Genomic DNA, 14,365 nt, shown 5'->3' with positions numbered 1-14,365 from the left:
TCATTATATTATGAATAACTATTAACTTCAAAAGCTGATTTTATTGGTAGAACAATCCATATAATTACAATAATTTAATAAAGATCTTTTAATACCAAAAAAAAAAAATTAACTATTAAAACCTATTAATTAACTAATTAATAAATAAATATAAAAAATCTTGTAAATAATAATTTAGCAAATTTGAAAACACAAACACAAAGCAATAAATAAATAAATAAATAAATACTTGACATTTTAGCAGAACAAAAACCATCTCTTATATCTAAAACACAAAATTAATAGTAAAAAGAATGTTCGGAACTTTTGACAGATCAAAAAAAGGAGTTTACAACTGGAGCGGTACCAATTTACTCGCTAACCATAACTAGATTGTTTCTCCTAGAAGTGAGGAAGAAATCATAGATATTCTCAAGACACCTAATATTAAGATTCGTATGATCGGAAGCGGTCTTTCATACGAGCCTTTGAACAGGGTAGATCAATAAGATCATGTTTTAATGACTTTGGAAAACTATAGAGGATTTATTTCTGAGACTGATGATACTGTAACTTTCAGAGCTGGTTCAGCTTTACAAGAAGTATTCAGCTATTTAATTAAGTAGAACAAAATGCTTCCCTCCAGCCCTGGTGTTATTGGTATTTAAACTCTCGCTGGAGCTATAGCAACTGGTACTCATGGTCAAGGTATGAAGTAAGCAACATTGGGTGACACTATTGAAAGATTAAAAGTAATAACTGCAGATGGAGAGATTTTAAATTTAGACAGAAAAAGTGAGCATTTTGGCGCTTTCTTAATGCACTACGGAAGTCTTGGTGTTGTAGTTGAAGTCACATTCCGCACCATCCCTATGGAAATTTTGACTTGCAAAAAAATCACAACAAATTTCGACACTCTCTGCAGCGTATATTCATAAATGAATGAAAAGTCTGATTATGCAAAAGCCTGGTGGTTCCCTGAAAGCGATGATGTCCATATTTGGGATGTAAATAAAGCAAGCGAAGAAGAATAAGAACTTTACTTCCAAAATAACAGGGAATTAACTTAAATTAGCTAATAGACTGACAACTAATTGAACGAAGCAATTGATTAAATTATTTTAAAGATGTCTTATGAGACTTGCGATGATAAATTTGAAGGTCGTTAATTTGAAACAGTCCAACGTTTTAAGAGTGTTACTAATGTAGTTGGAGATATCTATTAAGTTTTTTGCAAAGGTATTCCAGTTCCTTAAATTAATTGTGAAATAGCAGTCCCCTTCGAGTAGATTACTGAAGTCCTCCACGCTCTTAGAGACTGGTACAGAAAATCTGAGCACAAGCCTCACTATCCATTCATATTGCGTTGCACTGGCGCCTCCGAAGCCTATCTTTCTGGATCATATAATAGAAGAGTATGCTGGGTTGGATTCTTAGTATATCTTGCCAAGGACGGAAGTTTCATCAAAGGATCACTTGAAATGATGAAGGAATTATAAATTATCTTAGCAAAGTTCCAAGGCGTTCCTCATCTCGGCAAGCATTTCATAAAAGAAATCTTTGATTTTGAAGCCAACTTACCCAAATGGAATACCTTTAAGCAACTTAGAAAATAATACGATCCTAGCGGTAAATTTGAAAATGAATATTTAAAGAATCTATTTGCTTGATCTTGATTTTTCTAAAATAAATATCTTGTTTTACTAGAAAGCAGCTTACATAAAATAAAATAGTGTAATGTAACTATCAAAAAAAACAAATAAATACAAGACAAAAGTAATATTAAAATATTTATACTAAATAATTATCATTTTGCCAAGAAACAATTAAAAGAAATGAACTTCATATATTAATTACTATATAATAACTATAATAACAAAATTAATCTGAAAAATAAAAATCTATCTATTGAGATAGTAGTTTGTTAGCTAGACTATATATTTATAGTCTCCTTTAAGTAATATCTCAAAAACCAAATTATTATTTCTAAAAATTAAATAGCTATCCATTTAGTGATGATAATAATTATAAAACAATATTTTTTGTTCCACATTATTAACACGCAGACCAATCTTATTCATTATAAATACTAATTAAAAATCTTATTTCAAATGTTTTTTATATTTATGTACATTAATATTTCTTATATACAATTTTGATCTTACAAAAAACTCTTCTCAGTCAAAAATTTCAAATTTCTGTTTAAACATAAAACTAAATTATTAATGAAATTTCGCCTTAACAATTCTATAAAGCTTTAAAAAAAATATATATATACGAATATAGGTATGTAGTTAGGTATATAGTTGAGCGCCTCTAATTTACTTTTTAAAGGAACTCTTATGTGATAATAAAAAATTTATCACAAATTAATTACTTAGTTTTTAAAAAAAATATAGTAAGTAAATTAATAGAATTTATCAAAAAAATATCTAAAATAGAAATATGTATTACGTATGGTGTTACATAAATAAAGAATGTAATTAAAAATATCCATTTTAAAATATATTTTACATATAAAATATTTCTTATTATTTTATGTTGATTTATCAATATTTAAATATTGTAAATGGGTGTTATAAATTGATTGAAAGTGAGTATTAAAATACTCAAATTTATTTTTGTTTTTATTCATTTTTTTCTTAGATTAATACAAATTTTGATTGATTAAAAAATTTTTTGTTTGAATGTAAACTAAAGAAAAAAAATTTGATTCTTTTAATTTTCAAACAAGAAATTTCAGCAAATTAAAATAGAAACTTCACATTCATTCATTTATTTATTTATTTATTTTTGTTATGACTAAATATTATTTCTTAGTTTATTTTTTCTAATGAAAAATTTAAATTTGATATTGTTAATTTTACTTTTAGATTAAGGCTGTTTTCACTAATATTTGTCTATTCAAATCAAAAAATTAAGTATTATTTGTTTTAAATTTTCATTTTCTAATAATTTTTTGCATATTTAATCTATCAATATAGTATTATCATTTTTGATAGCATTTCCTTAATTACACTTCAATGTAAGCTTAAAAAAATCATGTCATCGTGTATGCATGCAATGATAACGAAAATATAAATTGAAATATTGAAGAATTCTATTATAAAATAGTAAATTTGTAAGAAAAGAAATAAAATGCTTATTAGAAAATAAATAAAATTAAGATTTTATGGAATTCAAATTGACTTTAAAGCTGAATATTTTCTTAAATTTTTAATTTTGTAAAAAATATCCTCAATAAATATAATTATTTAAAAACTTTGAATATTTATAATATTTTTTTAGTATTTTTTGAGTTTTACGTCACATTAAATCAATTATTTATTTTTGAAATAATTTTTTAATTTTGTGCTAATTATTTTCAAATTTCTTCCTATTTTTTACAGATTTTTTCATTTATTGATATTTAAATGAAATTTCCTAATCTTTGAGTGACAATTTCTAAAAGTATGTAAAATATTTTTTATTTGTATTTGAAAAGCAAAAAAAATTATAGTTTTATCCAAAAATAGTTTTTCATTTTTTTTTGATATAGATTTACTCCTACAAAAATTAATGGTGGGGGTTTTTAATTAAGCAAATAACTTAAATTTGTATTGGATTAAATTTTGCTTTTAATGAATGACTTCTAATATTTTTATCTCTTAAAAATAAATATGGAATATGCTTTTTTTTTAAGATTAAAATCTACTCAATTAATTAATCGATAATAAAATATTTTTTACTTATTTTTACTAAACCATGTTTAAAAAGAGAGTACATATTATTTTTATAAAATTATCGAACATTTAAACTCTTCAGATAACAAAAATAGCTAACATTTATTTCATCTTTATCTTATTAATTAGTAAAAATATTGCTAATACATTCCGATTAACATATTTTAATTAAAAGATATAAACTACGCTATGTACAATTCTTAGAGTGAACTTTTCAGAAAACATTAGTTTAAAATTGCAATTTATTTAGATAGTTATTTTAAAATGAGAATTACTTTATGTTAGAATTACTTTAAAAGATATGCCACAATATTAAATAAATTACATTTAAACAAAGTGAATGCGAAATATATATATGAATTTTTTTAAAGTTAAATAAGTAAATTTACTGAGGTAAATGATTTATTTGTCTTATCTGATTTTTAAAATCATTAAGTAAGTAAGTATAATAAGATATATTCTTTAACATCTTAAGTCAAAGCTAATTCTATTTAATATCTAGTATTTATTTAGCTTTTTATAGGATCACTTTTAATCAAAACATTCTAAAATTGGGTGTTTATTTGTATTTATCTTTAGGGTTTTTTAATTTAAATAACAAAATATTACAGAAGTTTTGTTACTCAATTGCTCTAAAAATTAAAGTCATATATATATTAGACGTAGTAAATTCATTTTTATTTTTGGCATGTTTAAAATTAATTTGCACAAAAATTTATTTAACAGATTAATTAAAATAATTTAAAATAAAATCCAAATAAATTTTTTATAATTTTCTGAATTTAGGATTAGTAATTATTAATTGAAGTATGATCTGCTCATAAGATAAAAAATTATATAAAGAGTATTATATATTAATTTAGCACTATAATATTTTAATATAATGATTTTATTAAAATAATTTAAAATAAAACTCTAAGGATTTATTTAATTAAATTCTCTATAGTTTTCTGAACTTAGGATTAAAATTAATGAATTTAATTTTTTTACTATTGATTATTTTAATTTTTTTAAATTAATTTCTACATTTGTTATAAACATTTTATTCATTTTAAAAAAAAATTTTAATTTAGGAAAGTAATATAAAATAAATCTTTAGAATTTATATAAATTCTTAACAATTTAATAATTTAGGTTGAAAATAATTAGAATAATAAATTAAATATTTTTTATTAATTGTGCACAAAAATATTTTAATTTAACGAATTATTTAAAATAATTAAAAATAAATCTTCTAATTAATTTAATTAAATTCTTGATATTTTTTTAATTTCGTGTTAATTATGATAAATTTAATTTATTTTTTGAACTTTTTTAATTTTATATAATTGAAGGCATAATAAAGTAAATATTTTTTTCAATTTTTAATAATTTTACACAAAAATATTTAAATTTAAAAATTTAATTAAAATAATTTAAAATTTAAAGCTAGAAATTAATTTAAATTCTTCATAAATTACTACATTTAGTGTTAATTAAAATAAATTTAAATATTTATTATTTGATTTTTCAAAAAAAAGGTTAATATAGAGTTAAATGCCTTTTTAATTTTGGAATAGGTTATACTAATGATTATTTAATTAAAAGAAATTTAGACAAATGTTTAACTTAAAAAAAAATAATTTAAAATTGAAAATCTTAGTTAGTAAATTTTTTGTTGAGAAATTGATGAAATCTTTGAAAATTTTTTTTAATTAAAATTTAAATAATCTCCAATAAGCTTGTATATTATCTTAATGAAATCAAAACATTTAATTTCACTTATTATAAATCGAAATGGCATTTTACTCTAATTATTTCTATAAGTTTTATAGATTCTTTATCAATTATTAGATGAAAATAGCTCTCCTAATTTGAAATAACTAATTGAATATTTTGAGTAGTTTGAAAAATATTCTTTCTCTTCTTTATGAAATTACAAAATAACTTTAAAAGCAGGAATTAAATTTATGAACATTCAGAAAGATATCAATATATGTTTTGAAAAATTGAAAGAGCTGCAAGAAAGTGATGGTGGTGAATTAATATCCTTGTTTCTCCTTTAAAATTATAAAATCATCAATTATTATTAATATAATATTTAAATGTCTATTTTTTAATATAATAATAGAATTGATTGATGCTCTAAATTAATTGTAAATTTAAAATAAGATATTCTATTAGTTAGTTAGAAGGAAAAATGAAGAAAAAATATCAAATAATAAGAAATGAATTACTTAACTAATAATAAAAGCAAAAGTTGAAAATAAAAAATAAGTTAAATTAACATAAAAACAAACAAAGAAATATGTATAAAAAAAAGTAGAATAAAAAAAAAGAAATATAAATCATGTAAAAAGCTAATAAATAAATTAACAGAGTTATTAAAATTGTTTTGAACTCCTTTTTATATTCAAAAATATGATATTTCAAAACAAATAAACTGTTTTTACGAAATATGAAGTGTCAAATTTGAGAGATTAGTGCACTTTCCTAAACCAGAACCAAATTCTGATGTATTAATTGCACCAATTTAATTTCCACTATTTAAATAATGAAGAAAAAATGTATTTAATCAGTAAGTTAGAAGGAATAAATTAAGAAAATATATGAAATAATTAGAAATGAATTACTTAATTAATAATAAAAGCAAAAGTTGAAAATGAAAAAATTACATAAATTAATAAAAAAAAAAATAAATCAAATAAAAGACTAATAAATAAATTAAAAGAGTTAGTTAGTTATATTGTTTTAAATTCATTTTTATATTAAAAATATCACAATCCAAAACAAATAAACTGTTTTTCCTTAAGATCAAGTACCAAATATGAGAGATTGATTAGTGCATTTTCCTAAAGTATAGAGTAAGCTTGATGTACTTCCATCACCAATAGCATTATAGCTTTTTAAATAATGAAGAAAAAAAATATATTTATTAGTTATTTAGTAGGAAAAAATGAAGAATATATGAAATAATAAGAAATGAATGAATTAATGATAAAAAAAAATGAAAAAATAAGTTAAATTATCAAACATAAAAACAAAAAATAAATATAAAAAAACAAACACAAGCAGAATAAAAAAAAACAAAAATAAATAAATATAAAAAGTAAAAAGTTAAAAATAAATAAATAAATTAAAAGAGTTAATTCTTTTGTTTTAATTTCATTTTAATATTTAAAAATATTACAATCCAAAACATATAAACTATTATACTAAAGATCAAGTACAAAATTTGAGATTAAGTGCACTTTTCTAAATCAATTAGTTATTTAGAAGGAAAAAATGAGCAAAAAAAATAAATAATTAACAATTAAAATTAGGTTAAAATAATTAAAAAATATTTGTTAAATTAAAAAATCAATAAAATATAATTATAATTATTTATATTTTCAATAAGTTTTTAATCTGTTTAGATATTAAGAATATTATTGATGATAAAATAAATAAGTTCAAATTAAAATTTTAATAAAATATCTATTAATTTTTTTTAAAGTAAATTAAAAGATAGATATTTAAACATAAAGTTTCCTTAAATAAAAAATCAAATTAAATTAAATATTTTTAAATTTATAATAGATTTATGAGTATATACATTTTTAGTGTATTTATTTAAAATATTTTAACTACTTAGAACAATAAAATATTTGTTAATAAATTCATAAAATTTATAAAAATTTCAATTTTCTAATAAAATAAATAATACAAGAAATAAATACATAATAGCTTAAATTTTAAAAATTTGAGCAAATTTATTCTTATGTTATTTGGTTAATTTGGTATTAAAATAGAGTTTTTGTAATAAGAATGAAATTCGGAATTAGCAAAAAGATAATTAAAATTTTAATTAATATTTCAACACATTTAAAACAAAGTATAGATATAATTTATCCATTAAATTAATTCTATCTACTTAATTAAATGGAAGCTAAAAATATTCTATAAAAATGTAATCAAATAAAAATAATAAATAACCATGTATTTATTTATTGGATTTAAATATATTTTTCTTAAAATAATTTATATCAGAAAAGCTATAAAGTGGTAGGTAGTATATGAATTTATATTTGGTAAATTATAGCTTTAAATTAATCTAAAAATATTTAAGAAGTTATTTTATGAATAATTTATTGAAAAAAGACATTTTTACAATTTAAGATTAAATAAAATTAATTTTTCTATTTTTTAAATTAGTTTTCTGATTGATATTTTTTTTTGGCTATTTTATGCAATCAAAAATTTAATAATTATATCATATCGAGTTCATAAAATACCAAAAAAAGTTAAGCTTGTTGAGAAGAAAATCATAAACGCGAATTTTAACTATCAGTAAATTAAATATCTTTAAGGTTTATCTATTGTTTAAATAAAAAAGACAAATAAGAAGTCATCCATTTAGACAACAACCTAGAAGAATAATTCGTAGGGATATATATTATCTAATACATTTTGATTATGCATCTGCTCACCGAATATTTATTTATTTTGTTTGATTGTTTGTTTGCTTGTTTAAAGGGTAATTAAATTTCAATTCAATTAATTAATTTACTTTCAAATATAATTAGGATCTTTTATATTTGATAATAAATATTGAATTTTTGCTGGAGTTATTATGATAATCATTTATTTACAAATCACCATTAGAAATAATATTGAAAATTTTAATCAAAAAGAAGGATATTAAAAATTTCTTCAAAAGTAACATCGAAAAATTTAGTTAGGATAAAATTCTATTTAAAAGCACATATATATTCATACATACGCACACACACACTCATGGGAAATTGCTGTTGCCCAGAAAAGGAAAACGAAAGTGTTGGTAAAAAGCCACCAAGAAATAAAGATAAAAATGACAATTAAAATGTAGCTCAACCAGTTGATTTTGAAATGGAGTTCAAAGAAATCTATTTTATCGTTAAAGTAGGAGATATTACAAAGGAAACTGCAGACGCATTGGTTTCTGGTACAGATAATTATGTTAGAAACCGTTCTAATTCCTTCTTGACTCCTGCAATGACCGACTCTTTGAATAAAGTAGTTGCAGAGAAGAGAGGAGCTGCTGCACAAGAACCTCTATTGAATGGAGAAATAATTCTTACAGGACCTGGCTGCTTGCGTAATGTCTAATCAGTTTTCCATATTTCTGTTCCTCTTTGGAGAGGTGGTAGACATAGAGAAATGGAGATTTTGTAATAAGGATTTTCTAAAATTTTAGAAGAAGCAAATAAGAACAACATTACTTCAATCATTTTCACTGATATAGCAGCCTAATTATTTGGTATTCCAAAATAAATTACTGCACAAGCTATGATGAAAGCAATTCACGAATATGCAACTAAATATCAAGGCTAAAGTAAAATCAAAACCATCAAATTTGTGCATAAGGAGCGCTAGACCGTTCAATTATTTGAGGACTTTTTAAGATAAGAAGCAGGTGTGAGAACGGAAAAGGTATAATCTGATTACAGCGATGCTTTATAAGGATCAAAACTAGAAAATGAAATATAAACTAATCTTAAAGAACCTCTTTTGAATTAAGAATAAAATAATGTTGATGAGACTAAGTAATCAATCAATCCTGCAGAAAGCTCTGATTGATTGATTAATTTATGGTTTAGCAAAAAATTATATGTTTAATTGAAAAAAATACATTTTATATAATTCATTGATTGATTTAACAATTTGTTTTATTATTTTATAAATTTATGAAATCTGTCTGTCTGTATCATAACAAATTACAATCCTATAAATAATATTAGATTCAATATTCAATTGCAATTTATCTCAAAAATTTTTGTTAAACAAATTCATAGCTTAAAAGGATTTAAATGTCTTTTAGCTAATATATCACAATAGGTATATAGCAGAAAATTTTTCAGGCATTCATTTCAACCAATTTTTATTCGTAAAAGTTGTAAAAGATTTATACAAATAATTGATAATTTATGCAAATATCCTTTTTTTAGCACTTCAAATATCTTACAATTTTTCTCAAAACTATTTAAGTTGATAGATAATCAAATACTTAAAAATATCCAAATCATATTTAACAAAATTATAGTGTTCCATAAATTAATATCTGAATTTTGATATTAAAATTATTATTTAAAATATATTTATTTATTTATGATTGAACTATTTATTCCAAATAAAACATGTCTGTCTTTATTAATTGCAAAATCTAATGTGTGTGTGTGCGTGCGTGAGTGTGTGTAAAAATGTAAATTTAGATTCAAGCAAGCCTGTACATAAGAAGTCTCAGAAAATTTTATTTTACATTCATTTACCAATATAAATAAATAAATTAAAAACATAGTATAACAAAATAAGGTAATCAATAAGGAGATTTTTGATTGTAATTTTATTAGTTTTAATTTAAATTTTATGATCTAAATAGAGATTAGTACAATACAAATAATTCTGAAGCTTAAGGTCCTATATCTGATTTGATATCACTCATCTCATATAAAATTTCTAATATCTACTGCTACTCTCCATCAATTAAATACTTAGTTAATCCACAGTCTACACTATCCTAAAAGAATCCCAAGCACAACTTTGCAAGGAAATTGCTTTGCATAAATTGTATAATTTTTTTGATAATTTATAATTATGTTGCTCTCTGCAAATGCTTAAATCCATTTTTATTTCTCAGCATGAGTCTTATTAAATATATATCATCACCTTTATACAATAAATACATTTTAATTTATCTTAATGATTTATTTATTTATATATTTTACCTGACTACAAAACTGATGAAAATGCTTTTTCATATTAACCACTGTCTGCATATTCTAAGGTTTCATTCCACATGTCAGATAGTTGTATGTTTTATTCTCTGATTTCATTCTTTTTAATATGTTCTACTTAGATTTCTTATATGTCATATCTAACTTATTAATTTTATTTTATTGGGTTATTCAAGTTGCCCTTCTTTTGTTTGAGGGCTTATCTTTCTTTTTAACCATTGTAATCTAGTGTTTCAGCCAACTCATCATTATCTAAGAATCTCTCGGTATCAATATCATAACTATTTTCTTTCTAATTAAATACATACAATTCAATAATCAAGGGTTTGAAAAAATTTTTATTTAAATTTTTATAAATAAGAAAATAAAATCAATCAATATTATTTAAAAGAAAGAAAAATAATCAATTAGTTAAATTCATAAAATGTTTTCAAAAAATTAAAAAAAATAATTAATGAGTTTGTTTTTGCTTACTTGGTGAGACATAGGAGGAATAATATTTGGATTATTTGCTATTTCAGATTCATTTAATTGCTACCTTTGTTTATTATTCTTTTGAAGGATACTATTTTCTATTCTATCTTACGAATTGTATATTTGATTTGAAAATAATTCTTATTACTATCCCATTTAGATATCTAATAGTTAATCAGGAGGAATGTTCGGATTCTTATTAAAGTAATAATTTCCCGATTTATTTCCGAAAATTTATTCTTTTAAAATATTTCTTTAATTTTCGTAGCTAGCTTAAGGTTTTTTCATATTGTCTGCATTTATAAGAAGACATCCTCCTCCAGTACCAGTTTTCTTCTTAATAAAGTCTTTTGATCTTGTTTCTTGCACCTTTATTTTATTTTAAATTATTATTATAAATATTACTTATTTACTTATTAAACAAATAAATATACCCAAGCTGGTTGCTTATTAAAAACATTTGACGAAGTAGGTCTATCATCTTTATGATGAGGTCTATAGAATTAATTATCAGATTGTGTTTTAAAATCTTTCTTTTTATTATTAATAGTGATTAAAAAAGTAAATTGTAGTCATTCAAAATTTATTTATATTATACAGCTTATTTTGCATTTACTTCAGCACCAGTTTTTTACTATATCAGCTCATCTACGTCAATATTTTTAGTCAATTTTTACTATTTGTGCAATTTAAACTGCTCTAAATTTTCAAACTAATTCTAAAACTTGATCCACTGCTGTAGAGCTTGTTTGGCGGAACTTTATACTTAAAGAATTCTATCTCTTGTTGCAGTTTAAAGCACAGGAATAACTTATTCCTATTAAACACAATAAATGATTCTTTAAATATAATAAAAATTTTAACAAATTACATGATAACTACCAACGATATTTTCAGTCATTTCTTAAAATTAAATAGCAATCAACTCCAATAATTCACATACAGCAATTTTTATCTTATTTAAATATAAATAAAAATTAAGTGATATCTTTTTTAATAATTTTTGAAAAACAAATTTGCTACTTTATATTGTGTTTTCCTATCGTTCAATTATTACATGCACTTTTCTATCACGATTGAAGTGTAGATAATAAGATTCTTTATATGTAAAGTTTATATTATGTGTTTACAGCTTTTGTATATAGAAGGACTATCTATTCCACTTCTCTTTATTTATTTAAAGTAAATATTATTATTATTATGCAGACATTAATTACTTAGATAAATAGATAAATTAAATAAAATTTATTTATTAATTGGATTTTACAGTGAATATTTATGGTAGAAAACTTTTGGCAATAGATAATATTAGCTCTTCTTCATAATTCTCGGCTAATTTTAAAAGAAGTTAATCAAGTACAAAAACAGAAGTTGTTTAAGCGACTCTATCGCCACCTCCGTTGATTATATTCTTTAGAGTAGTGTAGAGCACTATCTCTTTATTTTGTAAAGATTAATTTTTTAAACAATTTTAATATATTTAGCACCAACTCTCAGAACAAGCTTTTTAAATACTTTCGTTTATTTATTTCGCATAAAAGTATCTTTAAATCATTTCACATAATTTGTAGCTAGCTTTTACAACTGAGGGAGGACGATCAATAGGATCTAATAGCTTCTCCTTGTACACAGATGCTATATGGCCTTTATAAATTTTATTTTATCATAATTATCAAAGAAAAATTAAATATTTTAAAGCTTTTAAAAATTAATTTCAATTCTGATTTTTTGCAAACTCATTTATTTTTTTCAATTAATTAGTTTCATTTTACCTATGAGAAGAATTTCTGTCTCTGATGAGCTGAAGTTTGCTGGACGTGTGTGATATTCGCCTAGCGCAGAGATCCAAACTCTTAAATATTCAGGTGAGAAATTATTCAATATCATATCTTAAAGCTACTAATTTGCAATATCCCTCGTTTGAAGGTCAATGAGCTTACCAAGTAGATTCAAAAACTTTTATCTAATTTAGATCATTTATAAATTTTTTTTGTTGAACTATCCTGCATTTTGGCCATTAATCTATGGTAAATCATTTAAATTAGAGGTAATATTCGTATTAGAATTAGGCGAAAGAAGATTATTAATTTATTGCTTTTGCTTCATTTACATTAACTTTTATTCAACTATCTTAAGCTCCTCTTCAGTATTTGGATTATTTAAATTTCCTTTCTGCTATCTTTATTACATTTACTGATCTATTATCTGATTCTACTATTGTATAGCCTTTTTTTGAAGTCTTAGCTAATTTAAGTCCTGTATTGGTATAGTAATTGGTTTATCCCTTTAATCTTATACTTAATTTTCTTAGCCCTTATTTTCTTCTTGAGCAATAACATTTTATGCATTTTCATTCTAAATTTGATGATCGTTTTCTTTTGGGGCAAATGTTTGCTCCTAAGCTTTTAAAATAATCAAAAAATACACCTAAATTTTTTTTGTAAGTATTTAATTAGCTACGTAGTATATTTTTTGGAACTTCTTTAGGTAAACTATTTTGTGAAGACCTATTTGATTTTTTTGGTCCAGCCGCTGCTGCTGTACCTGTTGTTGACATTTGATCTATCTAAACTTGTTTAAAAAATAAATAATAATCTCTTCTTTCAAATTTTAGTTAGATATTGGATTAAAAATTAAATCTTTTTTTCAATATTTCGTTATAAATTAATAGTTATTATGTTTTATTTATCAATAACAAATAAATTAAATAATTTTGATTATATATATTATACACACAATCCTCCATTCATTTATGCATTAATTATAAAAATTTATTGAAACGATAAGATATCATACCTACCAATAAATTTTTTTATCACTTAATCAATCCTTAATTTTTAAATTATTCAAATTAATATTTATTTATTTAACTACTTAATCAAAGTATTCATTTTTATATAAACTAATGTTGCAATAAAATATTTTATCATTCAAATTTATATTTAATTTCAATAAAGAAAATTCATATCTTGAGAGGAATGCCTTTTAACTAGGTAATATTTTATCTTCATTTTTTACATTAACATTTTAAATAAATAAATAAAAAATTTGAAACAATATTTTAGATAAATAAAAAGGTAAATGATTGATTTCAAATTCTCTCAAATTAAAAGCTGATAAATTTTTAATATAATTAAAAGCAAGTTTGTTTGACTTTATGGGATAGTTAAAAATGTCTTTTTAATAAAATAAAAAATAGAAATTATTAAAAATTTATTGAAATATAAATGTTTAAATAAATAAAATTTTAATTTAAAAAGTTTAAAAGAAAGTGATTAAATCAATATAAAATGAATTAAAAGTGCTTTAAACAAAGGAAAATTAGTAATCTACATATTAATAAATTAGTCGTAAATAAGTAATTACTCTGTTTATAATATATATATTAAAGGATAATAAGTTTTATTTTCAATATAAAATTTTATTTTAAGAGAAAATGTAGGAAATTATTGTAGTTAA

The 14,365-nt window shown here is 21.6% G+C and overlaps 5 protein-coding genes across 5 annotated transcripts; 4 read left to right on the top strand and 1 right to left on the bottom strand. All coding sequences in view use genetic code 6, as the record gives it.

Annotated features, from left to right (window-relative positions):
- Nucleotides 1-293: 293 nt before the first annotated feature.
- TTHERM_00122050 (FAD-binding containing protein) lies at nucleotides 294-1,649 on the top strand (the record flags this gene model as incomplete). The annotated part of the gene is made up of 1 exon (XM_001010801.3): nucleotides 294-1,649. The coding sequence occupies one exon, from the start codon at nucleotides 294-296 to the stop codon at nucleotides 1,647-1,649; it is 1,356 nt and encodes a 451-aa protein (XP_001010801.1).
- A 4,001-nt stretch (nucleotides 1,650-5,650) lies between these two features.
- TTHERM_000121037 (hypothetical protein) lies at nucleotides 5,651-5,912 on the top strand (the record flags this gene model as incomplete). The annotated part of the gene is made up of 2 exons (XM_012796265.1): nucleotides 5,651-5,714; nucleotides 5,812-5,912. 2 exons carry the CDS (start codon nucleotides 5,651-5,653, stop codon nucleotides 5,910-5,912), a joined length of 165 nt encoding a protein of 54 aa, XP_012651719.1.
- Nucleotides 5,913-6,593: 681 nt separating this feature from the next.
- Nucleotides 6,594-7,115, top strand: TTHERM_000121033 (hypothetical protein; the record flags this gene model as incomplete). The annotated part of the gene is made up of 1 exon (XM_012796264.1): nucleotides 6,594-7,115. The coding sequence occupies one exon, from the start codon at nucleotides 6,594-6,596 to the stop codon at nucleotides 7,113-7,115; it is 522 nt and encodes a 173-aa protein (XP_012651718.1).
- Nucleotides 7,116-8,456: 1,341 nt separating this feature from the next.
- On the top strand, nucleotides 8,457-9,278 carry TTHERM_00121030 (macro domain protein; the record flags this gene model as incomplete). Its single annotated transcript, XM_001010798.3, has 1 exon — nucleotides 8,457-9,278. One exon carries the CDS (start codon nucleotides 8,457-8,459, stop codon nucleotides 9,276-9,278), a length of 822 nt encoding a protein of 273 aa, XP_001010798.1.
- Nucleotides 9,279-10,014: 736 nt separating this feature from the next.
- Nucleotides 10,015-13,586, bottom strand: TTHERM_00121020 (hypothetical protein; the record flags this gene model as incomplete). The annotated part of the gene is made up of 10 exons (XM_001010797.2): nucleotides 13,367-13,586; nucleotides 12,679-13,308; nucleotides 12,174-12,550; nucleotides 11,930-12,073; nucleotides 11,778-11,861; nucleotides 11,505-11,723; nucleotides 11,341-11,439; nucleotides 10,907-11,275; nucleotides 10,424-10,724; nucleotides 10,015-10,364 (listed from the first exon to the last, which is right to left on the bottom strand). Exons 1-10 carry the CDS (start codon nucleotides 13,461-13,463, stop codon nucleotides 10,015-10,017), a joined length of 2,670 nt encoding a protein of 889 aa, XP_001010797.2. The 5' UTR covers nucleotides 13,464-13,586.
- Between the last annotated feature and the right edge of the window lie 779 nt (nucleotides 13,587-14,365).

The sequence above is a fragment of the Tetrahymena thermophila genome (genome assembly GCF_000189635.1).
Source record: "Tetrahymena thermophila SB210 genomic scaffold scf_8254752, whole genome shotgun sequence".
Classification (NCBI taxonomy): domain Eukaryota; phylum Ciliophora; class Oligohymenophorea; order Hymenostomatida; family Tetrahymenidae; genus Tetrahymena; species Tetrahymena thermophila.
The sequence above is the reverse complement of the archived record's forward strand: the minus strand, read 5'-3'. Positions and strand labels throughout refer to the sequence as shown.